This window comes from Paramisgurnus dabryanus, chromosome 1 (genome assembly GCF_030506205.2).
Source record: "Paramisgurnus dabryanus chromosome 1, PD_genome_1.1, whole genome shotgun sequence".
NCBI classification, from domain to species: Eukaryota; Metazoa; Chordata; class Actinopteri; order Cypriniformes; family Cobitidae; genus Paramisgurnus; species Paramisgurnus dabryanus.
Genome location: NC_133337.1, coordinates 1,562,919 through 1,585,269, shown reverse-complemented (window position 1 = coordinate 1,585,269; position 22,351 = coordinate 1,562,919). Strand labels below are relative to the sequence as shown.

General features: G+C 39.8%; 2 protein-coding genes across 8 annotated transcripts in view; both read left to right on the top strand.

The window, feature by feature from the left end:
- cdnf (cerebral dopamine neurotrophic factor) overlaps positions 1–8,621 on the top strand; it is a 111,752-nt gene extending 103,131 nt beyond the window's left edge. Inside the window, exon 4 of the mRNA XM_073815912.1 lies at positions 8,431–8,621. Within this exon, the coding sequence (XP_073672013.1) occupies positions 8,431–8,621 (191 nt within the window). The remainder of the gene's footprint in view (positions 1–8,430) is intronic.
- A 5-nt stretch (positions 8,622–8,626) lies between these two features.
- shank3b (SH3 and multiple ankyrin repeat domains 3b) overlaps positions 8,627–22,351 on the top strand; it is a 132,731-nt gene continuing 119,006 nt past the window's right edge. For 2 of the 7 annotated variants that reach the window (XM_065265576.2, XM_073815189.1), the window contains exon 1: positions 10,046–12,785. The gene's annotated coding sequence lies outside the window, so the exon portion shown is untranslated. Of the gene's footprint in view, positions 9,994–10,045; positions 12,786–22,351 lie in introns of those variants that run through there. The other 5 variants (XM_073815134.1, XM_073815151.1, XM_073815209.1 and 2 more) reach the window with 5 other exon arrangements.

Here is a 22,351-nt window from a genome sequence, read left to right as displayed (position 1 = left end):
GTCACGAGTCAAACGGTCCAACCCCCATGTCTCTACGATGTTCTGATGCGGAGATATAAGGCTTTGTTTACTCTGTTGCTAGGGTACTGTATTTGGTTGCTAGGGGCGTGGCTTGGGAGTGGCCAATGATGTGCCCAGTGATTACACTCCGAGTCACAAGTAAAACGGTCCAACCCCCGTGTCTCTACGATGTTCTGATGCGGAGATATAAGGCTTTGTTTACTCTGTTGCTAGGGTACTGTATTTGGTTGCTAGGGGCGTGGCTTGGGAGTAGCCAATTATGTGCCCAGTGATTACACTCCGAGTCACAAGTAAAACGGTCCAACCCCCGTGTCTCTACGATGTTCTGATGCGGAGATATAAGGCTTTGTTTACTCTGTTGCTAGGGTACTGTATTTGGTTGCTAGGGGCGTGGCTTGGGAGTGGCCAATGATGTGCCCAGTGATTACACTCCGAGTCACAAGTAAAACGGTCCAAACCCCGTGTCTCTACGATGTTCTGATGCGGAGATATAAGGCTTTGTTTATTCGGTTGCTAGGGTGCTCAAATTTGGTTGCTAGGGGCGTGGCTTGGGAGTGGCCAATGATGTGCCCAATTGTTACACCCCTAGTCACAAGTAAAACGGTCCAACCCCCGTGTCTCTACGATGTTCTGATGCCGAGATATAACTGTTTGTATTTTATGTTGCTAGGGTGCTCAAAAGTGGTTGCTAGGGGCGTGGCTTAGTAAGTCTGTAAGGATCCTGAGAGACTGATTGGATGCCTGAGTAAAATGAGCCCACCCCCATGTCTCTATGACACTGTGGTGCAAAGATATCCATCCGGGCATTTTATAATGGCAGTCTATGGTATAGGTTGCTAGGGTGCCCAAAATGGTTGCTATGGTAACCTTACAAGCCATTGTGGGGGACGTCCTGACAGAGTCTAGCACCCTCTTCAAATTTAGTAACCCACATGTTTCTATGAAATCCTGGCTCGGACCTATGACCCGTCAAAATTTTTGCAATGGTAAGTCTATGGGATTTTGCCCCATTGACTTTTCATTGGGGCACTTTTGGGCACCTCTTACACCCCAGGGGTACAACTTACACCCCATTGTGATCTATGTTTTTACAGAGCCTACCACCCTCTTCAAATGTTGTAACCCACATGTTTCTACAAAATCCACGAGCGGAGCTATGACCCATCAAAGTTGGGCCCAATGTTAAGTCAATGGGATTTTTGGGGTGGTTTTACGCCCCCCTTTCGGAAATCCTGCACCCGATCCCTTATAAAAGTCATAGCACACCTCTCCTCAATAATCCGGTCGATTTGAGCCCTCTTTCATGGGTCTACAACAAAGCGTGCGGGACGAGTTAATCGCCGAAAAAAGTGTCCGGATGTAAGAATAAAATATAACTAGATAGGTACATTTCCTGAAGAAAATGTGAGTGGTGCTTGCCGTGGCAAAATTCTGGGGACCATACATGATTATACTCCAAGCCAAAAGTACAACGATCCAACTCCCGTGTCTCTACGATGTTCTGATGCGGAGATATAAGCCTTTGTTTACGCTGTTGCTAGGGTACTGTATTTGGTTGCTAGGGAAAAAATTGGCATCCACTGGTGATTACACTCCAAGTCACAAGTCAAACGGTCCAACCCCCGTGTCTCTACGATGTTCTGATGCGGAGATATAAGGCTTTGTTTACTCTGTTGCTAGGGTACTGTATTTGGTTGCTAGGGAAAAAATTGGCATCCCATAGTGATTACATTCTGAGTCACGAGTCAAACGGTCCAACCCCCGTGTCTCTACGATGTTCTGATGCGGAGATATAAGGCTTTGTTTACTCTGTTGCTAGGGTACTGTATTTGGTTGCTAGGGAAAATTTTGACATCCCATAGTGATTACACTCTGAGTCACGAGTCAAACGGTCCAACCCCCGTGTCTCTACGATTATCTGATGCGGAGATATAAGGCTTTGTTTACTCTGTTGCTAGGGTACTGTATTTGGTTGCTAGGGGAAAAAGTGGCATCCACTAGTGATTACCCTCCGAGTCACGAGTCAAACGGTCCAACCCCCATGTCTCTACGATGTTCTGATGCGGAGATATAAGGCTTTGTTTACTCTGTTGCTAGGGTACTGTATTTGGTTGCTAGGGAAAAAATTGGCATCCCATAGTGATTACATTCTGAGTCACGAGTCAAACGGTCCAACCCCCGTGTCTCTACGATGTTCTGATGCGGAGATATAAGGCTTTGTTTACTCTGTTGCTAGGTTACTGTATTTGGTTGCTAGGGAAAAAATTGGCATCCCATAATGATTACCCTCCGAGTCACGAGTCAAACGGTGCAACCCCCGTGTCACTACGATGTTCTGATGTGGAGATATAAGGCTTTGTTTACTCTGTTGCTAGGGTACTGTATTTGGTTGCTAGGGAAAAAATTGGCATCCCATAATGATTACACGCCGAGTCACTAGTCAAACGGTCCAACCCCCGTGTCTCTACGATGTTCTGATGCGGAGATATAAGGCTTTGTTTACTCTGTTGCTAGGGTACTGTATTTGGTTGCTAGGGAAAAAATTGGCATCCCATAATGATTACACTCCGAGTCACGAGTAAAACGGTCCAACCCCCGTGTCTCTACGATGTTCTGATGCAGAGATATAAAGCTTTGTTTATTCTGTTGCTAGGGTGCTCAAATTTGGTTGCTAGGGGCGTGGCTTGGGAGTGGCCAATGATGTGCCCAATTGTTACACCCCTAGTCACAAGTAAACCGGTCCAACCCCCGTGTCTCTACGATGTTCTGATGCCGAGATATAACTGTTTGAATTTTATGTTGCTAGGGTGCTCAAAAGTGGTTGCTAGGGGCGTGGCTTAGTTAGTCTTTAAGGATCCTAAGATACTGATTGGATGCCTAAGTAAAATGAGCCCACCCCCATGTCTCTATGACACTGTGCTGCAAAGATATCCACCTGGGCATTTTATAATGGCAGTCTATGGGAGATGTTGCTAGGGTGCCCAAAACGGTTGCTAGGGTAACCTTACACCCCATTGTGGGGGACGTCCTGACAGAGTCTAGCACCCTCTTCAATTTTAGTAACCCACATGTTTCTATGAAATCCTCACTTGGACCTGTGACCTGTCAAATTTTTTTGGCAATGTTAGTCTATGGGATTTTCGCCCCATTGACTTTCCATTAGGGCACTTTTGGGCACCTCTTACACCCCAGGGGTACAACTTACACCCCAATGTGATCCATGTTCTTACAGAGCCTACCACCCTTTTCAAATGCTGTAACCCACATGTTTCTACAAAATCCTAGAGTGGAGCTATGACCTGCCAAAGTTCGACGCAATGTAAAGTCAATGGGACGTTTTCGGGAGGTTTTTCGCGCCCCTTTCGGAAATCCTGCACCCGATCGCTTATAAAAGTCATAGCACACCTCTCCTCAATAATCCGGTCGATTTGAGCCCTCTTTCATGGCACTACGCCAAACCGTGCGAGACGAGTTACGCGCCGAAAAAGTGTCCAGAAAAAGAAGAATAATAACTAGATAGAAAAGTTTGAAGACAAACTTTATGTTGGCTTGACAAAGCGTAGCCTGAACATTTAAAACGGTTTGACAGAAGTTTAGTTTGATTAGCATGAAGATAGCATGATTAGCATGAAGATAGCATAATGCTAGCATGATTAGCATGAAGCTAGCATGATGCTAGCATGATTAACATGAAGCTAGCATGATGCTAGCATGATTAGCATAAAGCTAGCATTATGCTAGCATGATTAGCATGAAGCTAGCATGATGCTAGCATGATTAGCATGAAGCTAGCATGATGCTAGCATGATTAGCATGAAGCTAGCATGATGCTAGCATGATTAGCATGAAGCTAGCATGATTAGCATGAAGCTAGCATGATGATAGCATGATTAACATGAAGCTAGCATGATGCTAGCATGATTAGCATGAAGCTAGCATGATGCTAGCATGATTAGCATGAAGCTAACATGATGCTAGCATGATTAGCATGAAGCTAGCATGATGTTAGCATGAAGCTAGCATGATGCTAGCATGATTAGCATGAAGCTAGCATGATGTTAGCATGATTAGCATAAAGCTAGCATGATGCTAGCATGATTAGCATGAAGCTAGCATGATGTTAACATGAAGCTAGCATGTTGCTAGCATGATTAACATGAAGTTAGCATGATGCTAGCATGATTAGCATGAAGCTAGCATGATGCTAGCATGATTAGCATGAAGCTAGCATGTTGTTAGCATGATTAGCATGAAGCTAGGATGATGCTAGCATGATTAACATGAAGTTAGCATGATGTTAGCATGATTAGCATGAAGCTAGCATGATGCTAGCATGATGCTAGCATGATTAGCATGAAGCTAGCATGATGTTATCATGATTAGCATGAAGCTAGCATGATGCTAGCATGATTAGCATGAAGCTAGCATGATGCTAGCATGATTAGCATGAAGCTAGCATGATGCTAGCATGATTAGCATGAAGCTAGCATGAAGCTAACATGATTAACATGATGTTAACATGATTAGCATGACATTAGCATTATGCTAACATGATTAGCATGAAGCTAACATGATGCTAGCATGACTAGCATGAAGCTAGCATGATTTAACGTGAAGCTAACAAGATTTAACATGAAGCTAGCATGATTTAGCATGAAGTTAGCCAGATTAATTATGAAATTAGCATAAAGCTAGCACGAAACTAGCATGAAGCTAGTATGACTTAGCATGAAGCTAGCATGAAGCTAATATGACCCAAACACCCAACCCCCATGTCTCTATGATGTTCGGATCCAGAGATATAAGGCTTTGTTTATTATGTTGCTAGGGTGCTCATATTTGGTTGCTAGGGGCGTGGCTTAATACCTCAATAAGAATCCAAAGAGACTGATTGGATGTCTGAGTAAAATAAGCCCACCCCCATGTCTCTGTGACACTGTGATGCAAAGATATCCATCTGGGCATTTTATAATGGCAGTCTATGGGAGATGTTGCTAGGGTGCCCAAAATGGTTGCTAGGGGCGTGGCTTAATAGCTCTGGGGTGATCCTAAGAGACTGATTGGATGACTGAGTAAAATGAGCCCACCCCCATGTCTCTACGACACTCTAAAGTGAAGATATTCCATCTGGGACGCTTTTATTCCCTTATATGGGCATGTTCCCTGCCCCATTATAAGTCAATGGGGAAATTTGGGTGGCCCTTACGCCCCAGGGGTGAAACTTACACCCCAATGTGAGGCATGTTCTTACAGAGCCTGCCAGCCTCTTCAAATGTGGTAACCCAGAAGTTTCTACAAATTTCTCGCTCGCAGCTATGACCTGTCAAAGTTTGTCGCAATGTTAAGTCAATGGAAAATTTGGGGTGTTTGAGCGCCCCGTTTAGGAATTCGGTAGGTCCCATCAGTTAGAAAAGTCATAGCACGCTAAGTCAGACCAGTCTGAAGACTTTTGGAAAGTTTGGTGAATGTAGCTTGAAAGCTCTAGGAGGAGTTACAGTCAAAAATTTTGGGGATCAGAAGAATAATAATAATAATAATAATAAGCTTAGATCGAAGAACAGTATGTTGGCTTTGTCAAGCCAACATAATAATAATATCTTTGAGGAATAGTAATAGTGATGCTTTGCATAAATGCAAGCACCACTAATAATAATATCCCTGAGCAATAGTAATAGTGATGCTTTGCATAAATGCAAGCACCACTAATAATAATAATAAGTATGCAAGATAGTAATAGTGATGCTTTGCATAAATGCAAGCACCACTAATAATAAGTATGCAAGATAGTAATAGTGATGCTTTGCATAAATGCAAGCACCACTAATAAGCTTAGATCGAAGAACAGTATGTTGGCTTTGTCAAGCCAACATAATAATAAGTATGGGGAATAATAATAGTGATGCCTTGCATAAATGCAAGCACCACTAATAAGTATGCAAGATAGGTATAGTGATGCTTTGCATAAATGCAAGCACCACTAATAAGTATGAGCAATAATAATGGTAATGCCTTGCATAAATGCAAGCACCACTAATAATATCCCTGAGGAATAGTAATAGTGATGCCTTGCATAAATGCAAGCACCACTAATAAGTATGAGCAATAGTAATAGTGATGCCTTGCATAAATTTTTCAAAGCCAACATAATAATAATAATAATAAGTTTAAAAGCAATAACAGTATGTTGGCTTTTTTAAGCCAACATAATAAGTTTAAATACAATATCAGTATGTTGGCTTTGTCAAGCCAACATAATAATAATAATAAGTTTAAATACAATATCAGTATGTTGGCTTTGTCAAGCCAACATAATAATAATAAGTTTAAATACAATATCAGTATGTTGGCTTTGTCAAGCCAACATAATAAGTTTAAAAGCAATAACAATATGTTGGCTTTTTCAAGCCAACATAATAATAAGTTTAATAGCAATAACAATATATTGGCTTTGTCAAGCCAACATAATAATAAGTATGGAGAATAATAATAGTGATGCCTTGCATAAATGCAAGCACCACTAATAAGTATGCAAGATAGGTATAGTGATGCTTTGCATAAATGCAAGCACCACTAATAAGTATGAGCAATAATAATGGTAATGCCTTGCATAAATGCAAGCACCACTAATAATATCCCTGAGGAATAGTAATAGTGATGCCTTGCATAAATGCAAGCACCACTAATAAGTATGAGCAATAGTAATAGTGATGCCTTGCATAAATTTTTCAAAGCCAACATAATAATAATAATAATAAGTTTAAAAGCAATAACAGTATGTTGGCTTTTTTAAGCCAACATAATAAGTTTAAATACAATATCAGTATGTTGGCTTTGTCAAGCCAACATAATAATAATAATAAGTTTAAATACAATATCAGTATGTTGGCTTTGTCAAGCCAACATAATAATAATAAGTTTAAATACAATATCAGTATGTTGGCTTTGTCAAGCCAACATAATAAGTTTAAAAGCAATAACAATATGTTGGCTTTTTCAAGCCAACATAATAATAAGTTTAATAGCAATAACAATATATTGGCTTTTTCAAAGCCAACATAATAATAATAAGTTTAATAGCAATAACAATATATTGGCTTTTTCAAAGCCAACATAATAAGTATGAGCAATAATAATAGTGATGCCTTGCATAAATGCAAGCACCACTAATAAGTATGGGGAATAATAATAGTGATGCCTTGCATAAATGGAAGCACCACTAATAATAATAATAAGTATGCAAGATAATAATAGTGATGCCTTGCATAAATGCAAGCACCACTAATAATAATAAGTTTAAATGCAATATCAGTATGTTGGCTTTGTCAAGCCAACATAATAATAAGTTTAAAAGCAATAACAGTATGTTGGCTTTTTCAAGCCAACATAATAAAAAGCCCAGTAAGAACAGTACAGCGCATTTTCAATGCACTGTAAATATTTCATCATTTTACCGTTTTTAATTTCTTCCATACATTTATAGCCTAAGTGTTTGTTCTAAAACTATTATGTTTACATACAAATTCATTTATATAGGCCTGTTTATATATTATTAACACTTTACATCGTGTGTGCGTGTGTGTGCTATGTTTATATATTTATTAGTAAACATCATAATTTAGAACAAACAGGAAGAAGACATAGGCTAAGATATAAGGTAAAAAGAAGTAATAGAAAACAAAAAAAAAATATGAAAACTTTAATAAATGGTAATATTATTGATATTATGAACTAATTCAAATCTTTAATCTTTCTAAATAAATTATAAACGTAACGTGATGAAAATGCTATAAGAAACACATAGAGGGATCAGACTTCGACAGAACTCCGGACATCTTCTCTAATTATTTTTTTTTTAGTGTAATTATTAAAGGATTTCCAAATGATTTCATCACTCCAGTCTGTCCGGTTGAGGGCTTATTGCAACCATAAACACCTACGTTTATCTTCAAATGGTGTCTTCGGCGACGGTATACTATAAAAATGAAGGTCTTCTATTTTGGCATTCCTATTCTGACACTCAACAGCACAACAAGACATTTTCTAGAGAGTTATATTGTTCGTTTCACTCGTGTCTCATTCATTTCCACTGTTTTTCTGCCACCACAAGCGCGCGTGACGTGACCGTGACGTCGACTCGCAAAAGGTCTATATCAGAGGTCATTTACATTTTTATCTTGCTTAGTAGTCTTAAAGGTACTGTAGCAATGATCTCTTGTAACAATGAGAGATCTTGGAAACATATATTGACTTTAGACGGAAAATAAAAGTATTCAAAAGTGCAGAAAATGTTACTTACATAAATGTCAAGGAGAAAATTGCCTTACTGCACAATCAATACATATTTCTGTATTAATGTAATGGAATGTAACATGACCTTAAGAGATCATTTAATTCTTTTGTACATTTCAGAAAATCTAGTGCTGGACTGGAGCAGAGATGTTTTGTCTAAAATGCGAGTGCTGGAGCTAAAGAGAGTATTGGCCTCATGGGGTGAAGAGTGCAAAGCCTGTTTAGAGAAGAGTGAATTTATAGATCTCATCCAGGAGGTGGCCCCCAAACACAGCACAGCGCAGCACAGGACATATGCAGAGGAGCTATGAGGGCCTCCTTGTGCAACTCCTTCACGTGCAGCTGCGCTCAGGGACACTGTGGATATTGCACTGAGGTTCCTATTACTATTCATAATAATTACGACTGGCCAATGTGCAATTTGTGCACAACATCCCCAGTGTCTTATACCTTTGTAGTGCTGTAAGCATTTTCTCCTGCATATCTAGAATATTAGTTTTCATGAACGAGAGGTTTCTTACAGAGATGGTGGCTGGATTTCTTGTGGCTGGATTTCTTGTCCAACCATTTAATTTGGAAGAAATAGGGTGTAAGACCTGTTGGCTTTCACTTTGCCTTATTTATATTCCTCTAAATTGATCTTTTCTCTGTTAATATATAAGTAAATATATTATACCTCAAAACAAGAAATGAGAAATTAACATTTGCTTAAAGATGTAAAAGACAAAAATGTAAGACAAAATTTGCATTGTGACATCATTTTTAGATACCTAAGGACCTTTCCCACTCCTATTTTTCATTACAGTAATGCAAAAGAATCAATCTTATTTGCAATACTGTAATGCAAAAATAAATAAGGCTTTCAGCATTTATTCACCCATGTACTGTATGTGTTACTTTGTATTTCAGTCAGAAAACTGCACAACTGTGTGTTACTATGCAGATGCATACGTGTGACAGCAAGTGCGCATCATATAATAGTATGTCATTACCCTGACCTCTCATAACGATCGTATTTTTGTGATTTTTCCATACGCACGTCAAACAAAGGACGCCTATGCGACTGCTGATGTTTACATCTAGGGTGTTGCCATGGCACTTACAAAACCTCTCATCCTCCGCTGCTTATAAAAGTTTGTCAGCAAAATTTTGTATGTCATAAAACGGAACCAATCAGCCACGAGCCCACTGCTGGGGATTTTTCTCTTCCCTACCACCCGCCCCAGGCGTGTCCATTCACAATTCCCCTATTTTTCCATCCATCTCTGCTATTCTCTTCTAATAGCCTCTATAGAGAGAGTGATGGTAAGAGAGAGACTGTGAGTGAGATTCAGGCCTTGCCCACGCAAAGAAGTGGGAGACTGAACCTCTCTGTATACACTCTCTATCTCTTACACTCGCACATACAGTTAGTGTATCATGCTTGCACTGTGTGGGCTGAGCTGAGCATTCCTATCATAGAGTTAGAGTCTCACTGCCTCCGCTCTCTCTATCCCTCTCTCTCCTCCTCTATTTCTCTTTCCCTTTCCCTCTATCTCTCCTCTTTTCTCCCTCTCTTCTTTTTCTTACACAAATACATTTAAGTACACACATAAACACACAGTTATTCACTTTCTTAAACCAGAGACGGATTGTCAGAGAGGAAGTGGAGATGGTGTGGAATGTGTGCCCTGGTTTTATTGGGTAAGTTTTATGATTTCCAATATTTTCTTTGGTTATCTCTTAGTGTGTGTGTGTGTGTGTGTGTGTGTGTGTGTGTGTGTGTGTGTGTGTGTGTGTGTGTGTGTGTGTGTGTGTGTGTGTGTGTGTGTGTGTGTGTTTGTTTGTGAGTTTGTTGAAAGGAAAAAAGCAGTGTATGTTTCTTCTCTTCTGTAAGCAAACCCCTGTACAGCCACACTATGCGGATATTGTTATTGGACATTTCTACAGGGATTATTGAACACTTTACAAAATGTTGCTTTGCTTGTGTGTGCGCAAAGATGTGTAAAACTGTGTTGTGTTTCCCCTATATATGATATCCTCAGGCAAAGACTAATCTCGTCAAAGGCTTGCTATATGTTCTCGCTGGTTGGAACCGAGTTTATTTTTACGACATCAAAGCAGATTAGACACACATTGCCACAGCCCTTTTACCTTCTGTACCTGTCGCTCTTTTACATCTTACTGATTTCTGTCGTGACTGAGGCCAATCTATTCAGCCCTAACACCCACTCAATCTACCAACACACTCTCAGCATTTTTCCTCTTCATATCTCTGATCTCCTCAATCTTCTTTAACATCTGCGTGGCACTCCCTGCACGTGCACGGGTAAACCTTGAGTCTTTTGCACACACGTCAAGAGATGCAAGAGAAGGACGTGCTCCAGATTTATGCTTTGGCCCTTTAAACACAGGCAAAGTTTCCTGGTGAACCATTTTTCTGGTTGCCATAGTGATGGAGCTAGGACTTGGAGAGGTGCAGTGGTACTGGGAAGCAGTGACAGCTCTTAGCATGTGAATTCTCACACTGAGATATGGAGATGCACTGAGACAGCGATAAGGTGAGACACACACGCACACAAGCGTACACACATCATTATTGCTCACAGCATTCTTTGGCTGATCATACTGTTCCTGGATCTGTGTACCGAGGTGACAAAAAGCCCAAAGGGAGAGGAAGCCATGTGGGAATGAGTATTAGAGAAGCTACAGTATGTACTGTATGTATTTGTAGTTGTTAATGTTGCAGACATGGAGACCATAGTTCCTGTATGCAGAAGTTTTATCTCATTATAAGGGCATATAATCTGGAATCGTTGTTTTGTAACTTAAAAATGCTTGACAGATGCTAAAATAAAATGACTTGAATGCATTTTAAAACTTTGAGAGATCTGTGATTCAGGGTTTTCAAAATTTAGGAAATAGCTGGCATGATGTTTTAAGCAGTGTGATACATTATAAAAGTATTTGAAACAGCAATTTCCTGTTATTATGCAGTTTTAGGACCTCAAAATTAAGACAAATTAATATTTGTACTTTTCAAAGAGCATTCAAATTCAAACAGCTGCTACAATTTTACCGTATAAGAAACGTTGAACAGTTACAGAATCAAAAAATTTCATATAAAGCGATTTTATGTTATTAACTACCTTAATGCATGCATTTACTAGCTGTTGTAGTGAGTGATTCATTTTAAGATCAGCTGAAGTCGATCTAGTCAATCCACAGATGAAGACGCCAAGGTGTGTCTTATGTAATGGAAGAACCATGAGTGATTTCCTTTTGGTCTGATGAAATCAAAAGGTAATGAAATCTACCAGGACTCCTAAAGAACCCTTATGTATGATTTCAAAAACTGATATATTCAGCTCAAATGAACTGTACCTAACTCACTTCCAGTATTAGTGCTATTGTATATTTCAGTAATTGCGTTACCTTGTAGGGTGAGGTGGAAATAAAAGGTTTACTGTTCTGTAACTGCATGCGCACGAGAGATTTGCAGGGAGCTGTGTGGGTGCCGGTAGCCTTATTTCGGTTCCACATTCATGTGTGTGAAGTGAATTTTTGTACTGCCTAAGGAAAGGACCGAGTTATCAGAGGCGTGCAGGTTTTCCTACTCTTCCTGTAAAAACATCCCGAGAAGCCACGGCCCAATGCAGCCAGGAAGAGGGCAGGAAGTTGGGCTGAGATCACAGGAAGTAAAGAAAGTCCAAAGCCAGAAGGGCGTTACTATGAAAAACAGGTTTAGTGGAAGTTTCTGGAAAGCGTAGCAGTGTACCCTGTCGATTAAAGAAATTATGGTTGCGATTTTTGGGTGTGTTGGTAGAAATATGTGGGAATTTTTATGATCCTGTATTTATAATGGAATTAGAATTATGAAGGTTTTATATTGTTAAATTCAGGCTGGCACCATTTTCTCTATTAAAATATTGATATTCTAACGGCAACATACTTATCATGTATAAATAAGATCTCTCATTTATCCTGTCCAAGGATTTTTGCTACATTTTATCCATCACAAATACACAGTGCCCTTAATTAGAAGCTGACTGTATTGGTGACAGGAATGACAGAGATGTTTATTACAATCAGAATGACAGATTTGAATGTAGCCTCACCTGAGGTGTTTAGAGAGACATTGATGATTGGTTGAGAAGATGCATCCCCAGTGCTAATTGGTCGAGGCAGAGAGGAATGTTTTTGGTTGGTTGAGATGGGTTGAGATGGTCTGTAAACTTTCCTGCTGTAATTTCCTTTTTCCTGCTTGGGAATTTTCAGCATCAGGGTTGGGCTTTAAGTGTCCCGAGTTCAGAGGGAGTGCTGGGACGTTCCATCTGATACTTTATAAACCTGGAAAAACATTATACACTGTTTGGAATACAACCACTGGAATACAAGACTTAAAGCGTGGAAAAGTTTAAAGAATACAGTGAGGAGACAACATCTACGATTCTTTTATTGTAAGGGAAAGTGCACATGGGAAGTCCAGGTCAAAGGTGAATGCCTCCTTTTATTATTGTTCTTAAATGTATTTTTAATTTAACACAAACATCATTATTACTATTAGGGTTAAATGTATGTTAAAATCTCCAACCCTTAATATTAAATACATTGTTTCAAAATTGTGCCGTTTGTTGAGAAGTGGTGTGATGTAACTTTTCTAAGTGATCAGACTTGCCAACTTGCCTGCTTAATGATAAATACTGTAGGGGTGAAAAAATCAAACTGACTTTCAGTGATAGAAGGTTTAGAGCAGTGGTTCTCTTAACTTTTTCGGCATGCGTCCCCCCTTATGTACGGTGCATCCCTTCATGCCCCCCCTAAAAGAATTTAGGACATAAAACATTCCAAAACTTACTATTTAAATTAAACAAAACATATTAAAGTATTCAATGCAGTGTTGGTTAGTAGCCTTATTTTTATGAGGCTTTATTACACAGAATTTATGATAAACTAATGTATTTTATAAAATGTGATTAAACCGGGGGCCCCCTTGGCATCTTCTCAGGGGGCCAAGGCCCCCGTTTCAGAACCAGTGGTTTACAGTGATACATAGAAATTTGGGGTGGGCTGGCCTCTTAAACCTGCAAACAGCCTAGCAACATCCTAGAAACCAGTTAGAAGTTCAGAACACCCTAGTCAACCATGCAAGCCCTAGGGACATTTGCGCACATTCTATTGTCTTCAGAAAAATACAAAATCTAGTAGCTTACCATACAGCTTTATTCTAATTGATTTATTTTAAGAGTTAAGTGATTATTTACTATCATAAACAGTAAAATCTGTATATTTGCCACACATGCAAGTTTTTCCAAAGGCTAGTCAGTAACTTTAGAGTTTTAAGGCACATTTTGTACTCTATTTGCTCTTTATTTGTGGTTTTGTATGGTGGTTTCAAACATAAAACTATAAAATTAATTTCAACTTCAGAAGTCAACTGTACAGTGAAATTATTAAAAGGATACATTTTGATTAAATGTCATGTAAGAGCACATTTTTAATGGGGCAAACTGTCACATTTGCTTTATAATTCTGCCATTCTATAATTGATTATCCACTGCATAAATAGAGAATTTAATATTTTTGATATGTAACTTTTAGATAATTAGTGTTTTATTTATTGTTTTATTTTGCTGTTAACATTTTGATTAAGTATTTGCAGTATATAGACTATAATTAAAGATTGCACTTAAATAGTGTGGCACTACAACACAAGTTGACATTTTACTGTTGGGGTAAAGCCCTGTAATATTTTCCCTGAGTAATAATAGTAGCACTTTTAAATAGCTTTTCTGTAGTCAAGGTATGTGCCCTAAAAATATTCCTGAATAAAAATGGGACAATTAGCCCTAGTCTTACCCATGTATAATTTTACACATGCTTTGTTGAATGATAAGTTTGAAACGCTTGATGCAGATTTTTATTAAGAAAAAAGTTTGGTTAGGTCCTTACATTGACACCATTATGTCCACTCACTCTCACTATACAGCAACTACCATATAGTGCACTATATAGGGAATTGAGATTGATTTTGAACACAGCTGAACCCAACAACTTGTTATAAAGACGAAGGGACTTGGCAATGAAGCACTGCACATCCAGACCAGACAATTAAAAGAGAATATTTAGAAATATAATCTGTGTGAATTGACTATTTTGTAATTTGTTGTTCTTTAGTCCTTCTATATTTAAATCACTTCTAACAGTTATCAAAGCTAGTGATTTCAGGTCTGTTATAGGGTTGCCGCGGTGACAGAATTTTCCCACCAGATAATCGGCGTGTAATTCTTAAAGGTAATTCTCACAGAAACTGCCAGTCCCAAGCAGAGCAACCGGCTACTTCTCCATAAAGCGCTGCTTGAATAATGGGTTTATTATTTTTCTTTTTTTTATGATTAACATTTTATTGAATTTCAAGCACTTTTCAAAATACAACATAACACATCTGTATCAAATTCACATTTTCACAACCCTATCCCCACCCACACAAGAGGTCCCCACTAGAGCTTGAGGTCACTACTTGGCTATACAATTCACTATAATAAGAATTACTTCCAGCACATAATAATGAAAAAGGGACAAAATAATACCATAACACAAAAAAAGAAAAAAAAAGATATATATAGATATATATATAAATAAATAAAATAAAAAATAATATTATATTAATAATGATACTAATTACTGCCCCCTTTCCAAATAAGATAAATATCTAGACCATTTCTTTAAATGAAAATTTAAATTATCCATCTGTCTGTAAGACATATTTTCCAGAGCAGCCACTCTACCCAGTTACGCTACCCATTCTTGAAAGGAAGGGGCCTCCTCTGACTTCCAACTCCTAAGAATAATTTGTCTGCCAATCATTAAACTTGTTTGTACCCAGTTTCTTATTTGCTTGTCTCTTATATCAATGTCTGTCCACACACCTAATATAAACAGCTGAGGACATAGTGAAACCTGAGTCTCCAAAACCCTGCCAATATATTCATGTATCCTTTTCCAGAAAACCTGAATTTTTGTACAGGTCCAGAGGGCATGAGTTAAGTCTCCATCCTCAGTCTTACATCTCCAGCAATATGGTGTACCTTTTAACCCAAGCCTAAACAATCTGGAAGGGGTCTAATAAAAATGATGCACTCTTAAACTGTATGAGACGTATTATTGCATCCCTATATGCAGTTTTAACATTTTTTAAAACTCTATACCACTCCTCCTCATCAAGTATTAAATTTAAGTCTCTTTCCCATACTTTCTTAAGAGCTGATAACGCACCATCACCCAGATTTTGAATCAGCCAGGAGTAGTATGTTGATACTTAATGACCCTTTCCATATGTTGACATTACTATACAGTGAATATCTGCTGGCTTAGCCGAAATATTACAAAGTAAATGGCGTAGCTGTAAATATCGAAAAAACTGAGATCTAGATAAACCATACTGCTGACATAAATGTTCAAATGACTTCAAACTATCATTTTCATAGAGGTCCCTGTAATGACACGAAATGCGCGGAAGCAAATGCAGGTAAAAAACAATGTTTATTGAAATGTAAACAAAGAGAGAGTATTCAAAGTCAATGTGGAAGTAGCTCTGTCCGGTGTTGTGGGCAATGGTGGCGTGACTACAGTGGCAGATGTTGTCCTTTGAGTGCGTCGGTAATGGAGTGGTGAGCAGTGGTGATATCCAGACTGAACACGGGTAAATCCAAATGAAGACGACGACAAACAACATCCAACTGAAACCGTAATCCAAGACACACGGAACAACCAAACAACACGGGAGCCAACACAAAGTGAGGATCTGGGAGAGAGAGACGTGTCAGTGATAAAAAACGAAATCTCCTCCATGTGGTTGCCAGATGTGATGAGTGTGACAGGAGCGGTGGTGTGCTTGATGGTGGGAAGCTGATGACCATTGAGGGCGAAGGCCGCAATCTGGTGAGTGAGTGGTATAGTGGGTAGCTGGAGCTTACGTGCGAGGGTGCTGTCGATGAAGTTGCCCTCCGCCCCCGAGTCCAGAAGAGCGTGACCGGTGTGTGATCTGGTGGACCACCGTAGTCTCACCGGAAGGAGAGTAGATGTGGTCGAGGTCTTCTTGGCAGAGATCCCGCCCGATAGTAGCCTCCGTCTTACTACCGGGCTTGGTCCTTTTACCGGGCACCTGAAACACTGGTGACCCGGCTCACCGCAGTACATACAAAGTCCCAGGGATCTCCGCCGTATCCTCTCCTCCCGGGGTAACCGAGCTCGCCCCACCTGCATGGGCTCTGGATCTGAGAGAACGCCGGCGGAGGGTTCGCTGGAGAGGCTGGTAGACTCGGTGTACTGCTGGGTTCTGGTAGACGTCTTCCTCCTGACAGCCGTGGTAAGGCGAGCGTCTACCCGGATAGCTAAATCTACCAGCCCGTTGAGAGATGTTGGTAACTCCGCCGTAACGATCTCTCGCTGGATCCGATCCGCTAACCCATGCAGGAAGTGATCCCACTGCGCCTCCTCGTTCCACCTACACTCCGCCGCCAGGGTCCGGAACTCGATGGCATAGTCCGAGACCGACCGCTCCCCTTGCCGTAGTTCCGTGAGGAGACGGGCGGCCTCTCTCCCGGCGACGGAGCGGTCGAAAACCCTCTTCATTTCTTCAGACAGACGGGCGAACAAGGAGCAGCAGATGTCTTTGTTCTCCCACACCGCCGTCCCCCAGAGGGCAGCCTTGCCTGTGAGCAGCGAGAGCGTGAATGCAACCCTCGTCTCCTCCAGGAAGAATGACCGGGGCTGTTGGGCGAAATGTAGAGAGCAGTGAGACAGGAAAGTGCGACAGTAGTTGGGCTCACCGGAATATTTTTCAGGAATCGGCAGTCTGGGTTCAGGAGAAAAACTGCCCCCTGGAGGTGAAGATGGTGCGGGCAGCGTGGGCGGCGCAGTGGGTGGCGTGGTGTGTGGAGATCGCTGGGAGAGCTCGGACACTTTTGCCACCATTGCCTGGACGGCCTTCCGCATATCCTTGATGGCTTTGTCCTGGTGATCCATACGAGCCAAAGATCGCTGAAGGAATTCCTCCAACGCAGAAATGAGTTGTTCTCCTGCTGCTTCCATGTTGGCCAGATCCTTCTTTAATGACACAAAATGCGCGGAAGCAAATGCATGTAAAAAACAATGTTTATTGAAATGTAAACAAAGAGAGAGTATTCAAAGTCAATGCGGAAGTAGCTCTGTCCGGTGTTGTGGGCAATGGTGGCGTGACTACGGTGGCAGATGTTGTCCTTTGAGTGCGTCGGTAATGGAGTGGTGAGCAGTGGTGATATCCAGACTGAACACGGGTAAATCCAAATGAAGACGACGACAAACAACATCCAACTGAAACCGTAATCCAAGACACACGGAACAACCAAACAACACGGGAGCCAACACAAAGTGAGGATCTGGCGAGGAACAGAAAGTCAGGTGAGTATTTATGGAGGTGATGTAATGATGGACAGCTGGAGTGAGACAATCAACACACAGGTGCAGGAGATCGCTCTAATGAGCACATGGCTGGGGTGAGTGAACAAACAAACACACACACACACACACAAATGACACAGTGGAAACAGTGGATTTCTCACCGTGACAGTCCCTTAATATAGTCACTCCTTTCATAATCCATTCCTTCCATAGAAAGGGGACTTTATTAATACACAGTTTAGGATTCAACCATATACTCGAACATATATTAAGGTACGGATCAGAACTAGGCAAACGGGAGACCTTTATCCAAACTGTATGCAAGTGCGAAATAATAGGATGTTTTTTCGCCTCGCTATATAATTTAATGGATAGACTCTGCAATAATGAAATTAAAGGGAATACAGATTGTTCCATTGTATACCAAGGGGGAGCTCGCTCAGGCGGCAGTGACCAATGGGCCAGGTGTCTAAGACTGAAAGCATAATAATAAAATAAAACATTAGGCAGGCCTAAACCACCTTTCTCAGCAGGTCTCTGCAGCTTGTTAAAATGCATCCGAGGGCGCTTACCATTCCAAATGAAAATCTTACACATTCTGTCAAACTGTTGAAAGTAATTAAGTGGTACTTGTATTGGAAGAGACTGAAATAAATAATTCAATTTTGGCATGCAACTCATTTTAATTACATTGACTTTTCCAGCCATTGACATATGGAGTCGAGACCATCTATTCATATCACAAGAAATTTTCTTCATTAGGGGATCAAAATTAACTCTTGCTAATTCATTTAAATTTGAGGGAAATATAATTCCTAAATATCTAATACCTAACTTAGGCCATTGAAACAAGCCAGGATGAAAAGCTGAAGCAGGGCAAAATGCAGTCAGGGCTTCAGATTTAGACCAGTTTACCCTATACCCTGAACATTTTGAAAAAGAATCAATTACTCTAAAAAGACAAGGTATGGACCTACTAGGATCAGAAACAAATAGTAAAATATCATCTGCACAAAGCATAAGCTTGTGTATTTGCCCCCCCCCACGCTACAATGCCAGGAAAATCTTTGTTTTTCCTTATTGCAGCAGCTAGAGGTTCCAAAGCTAAACAAAACAACAACGGGGAGAGTGGAGAACCTTGCTGTGTTCCTCTACCGAGTGAAAAATACTCTGATATTAATCCATTGGTTTGTACCGCTGCTACTGGTTGTTTGTACAATAATTTGATCCATCTTATAAACGTGCTTCCAAACCCATGGGCTTCTAGAATTTTAAATAAGTATCTCCACTCCATCATATCAAAAGCCTTCTCAGCATCTAATGAGATGGCTGCTATTGGGGTCTGTTCCTCCCTCACTGACCACATGATGTCAATAAACCGACGAATATTATCCGAAGAACTACGTCCACTAATAAACCCTACTTGGTCCACATGTATAAGTGATGATATAACTTTATTTAAACGATTAGTCAGGATTTTTGACAAGATTTTCATATCAAGTTGAATCAGTGAAATTGGACGATAATTTTTACATTCACTTGGGTCTTTATCCTTTTTAAGTATAAGACTAATTAAAGCTTGTGACATCGTTGGTGGTAACTCCTCCCTCTGAAATGCCTCCATAAAAACTTCTAGCATTAAAGGAGCAAGATCTTTAATATGTTTCTTAAAAAATCAGAGTCAAGAAATTGCTTCTGCTCATTTGCTAGTTTAGGGAGATCTAACGGTTCCAGGAATCTACTAATATCTTCCTCAGATGAAGAAGATGATGACTTATAAAGATCTATATAAAATTCTTTAAATGTATTATTTATATCTGTAGCAGAATTCAATACATCTCCCCTAGAAGACCTAACAGATGGAATAATAGAAGAACACTCCTTATGCTTGATATAATTTGCTAGAAGTTTTCCTGCTTTATCTCCTGACTCAAAATATGTCTGTCTTGTCCTAAACAGCTGAAATTCAATCTTTTGCGAAAGAATGGTGTTACATCTATATTTCAGCTGCGTTAATTCTCGAAGACCACTAGACGTCATTTGACATTTTATTTTTGTTTCAACCCGTTTAATGCTATTTTCCAAACCCAAAAGTTCTTGTGCTTTAGATTTTTTAAAATACGCTGCAAATTGAATAATACGTCCCCTAATAACTGCCTTAAAAGCCTCCCAAGCAACTCCCACCGAGGAAACTGATAACCAATTTGTTTCTATATACTCTTTAATTTCAGTTTTTAACATTAGTTGAAACTCTGAATTTTGTAAAAGAGATGTATTAAGACGCCATCTGTATGATTTTTTCCTCTCTATATGAGGCTTCAAGTCTAAGAATACCCAAGCATGATCCGAAATTAAAATATTTCCAATGTTGCATTTAATAATAGAAGAAATAAGTGTTTTTGATAAAAGGAAAAAACATTTCTAGAAAAAATTTTATGTGCATGCGAAAAAAAAGTATAATCCCTTCCAACTGGATTCAAAAGTCTCCAGATATCTATGAGACCAAGAGATTGACACATCCTAAGTAATGACAATTTCGCTTTTGATGTGTTAAATACTTTTGGGCTATTATGATCTAAAAGTGGATCCATTAACAAGTTAAAATCTCCACCCAGTACAATCTCATAATTCCCTGCAGAAAGCAACTTCGCTTCTAGGTCTATAAAAAAATTTTGGTCGTCAATATTAGGCGCACAAATATTGGCCAGGAATAAATTCTTCCCCTGTATTTCGGCCCAAACCATAATTACTATTCCAGAGTTGTTTTTCATTTATTTATTAATATTATAACTCCCCTACTATTACTTGATCCTTCACTGCAAAACATATAACCACCAAAAGCCCTTCCCAATTTTTCAGCTTCATCCAGAGCAAGATGTGTCTCTTGAAGAAATACAATATCCAGTTTGTTACGCTTGAGAGAAGTCACCACTTGACACCACAGGTTTATTATTTTTCTTGATGAAAAACACAAAAATGATCTAGCTTATATTAAACATCATCGGGGGCGATTCTAGGATTTTCATTTTAGGGGGGCTCAGCCCCCAGTAAGGGTATGATTAAAAAAATATTATTTGACTATTAGGGTAGGGTTGTATACTACTAACCTTATTGCAATCCACTATTCCATTGTATTCCCTGTGTTTCATATATGGGACTAGAACATTTTCAGTTGGGAATGGAGATTTTTTTACAATGAAGACTTCCTGATTGATTATTCACTGTGCAAATACAAGACACACGTTTCCAGTACAAACACATCATTTTACTGTTTTTACTGTTTTATTGTCATATATCTTATAGACAGTGGTGGGCCGTCAGGACCAACAGGGCCTTCTCTGCTGGCCCTAAAATAAAATCAAAAATATTTTTTTCCCCAACAACAAAGTGTTAAATGTTTTTCTTTAGTATGCAATTTTTTTTCATTGGTGTAATGTCCGCAAAATTCGTTAGTTTTGTTGAGGTTGAACCGGAGTACCCTCAAAAATTCACATAAAAAGCAGCTTATTCAGCTGGGGCCAGCTCTACAGATACTGCTAGGCTTGTGTTGAAGGACAACACATCTGATTTGTTACAATCATTAGTGACAGAAACATCAACCAATCAAATTTTGACGTTTATTGACAGCACGTCCTCCGGGTCTAGCGACGTGCCCAGCGCTACCCCTGACGTCTGTCGTCAATTTCCAACGTGAGCGCGAAATTCAGTTATTAAAGAAAATGACATCCGCTGTTGCAGATACACGCGATCTTTTTGCCCCAGCACAAGAAGTTATTTTGTTGGCCGTGTTTACTTTTTAATACGAGTAAAGGGACATGGAATGATTCTGGCTTTGACAGTCTGAACAGCTTCACGAAGGCAGCTCTTAAACGCCAAGGCGCCGAGCGCCATAATAATGTCAGTCATGCATTTAAAAACTTTTGGTGAAAGTCTTGTGGATTTGGAACTTAACGAGTAGAGAAAACGGGAGATCAGCGTCCACAATGAGAGGGTCAGAAAGAACCGGGACATTCTGAAGCGTCTTAGTGAGTGACTGTGTTCTCTTTTTGGGACACGATGAAGATTCGCTGAACAGGGGTAATTACTTGGAATTGTTAACACTATAGCGGAGAATGATGCTGACTTGCGACATCATCTTGCCACGGCCACAGTTTTTACAGGACCGTCAGGAAAAAATCAAAACCATATAATAAATGCAGTGTCAGAAGTGTTAAATGATCACATCAAAGAAGAAATAAAAAAAAATTCGGTGGCAGTTATGGTGGATGAGACGACTGACTTCAGTAACACAGCGCAGCTCTTATGTCCTCGGGTATGTGACTGAAAAGTGACGGGTGAGTGCTTTACTACTTGTCGAGTATTGTATCATGCAGATTGTGGTTTGTATCTGATAATAAGCATTATTAAGGGCTTATGCACATTGTTATTGAGTGGTTCGTGTTGCACTGATAGTAGCCTGTAGCATGTGGATGTGACACTATGCACACAGTGTGCAGGGGATTACATGATACATGCAGTGAAATGTAGTCTGAGTTCAACCCACCCTTACCTAGCATACTGTTTTAGGCTTATTGTTGATCAGCTGTCATGTTGCTGAGTGCCTGTATGTGCGGCCGAATAT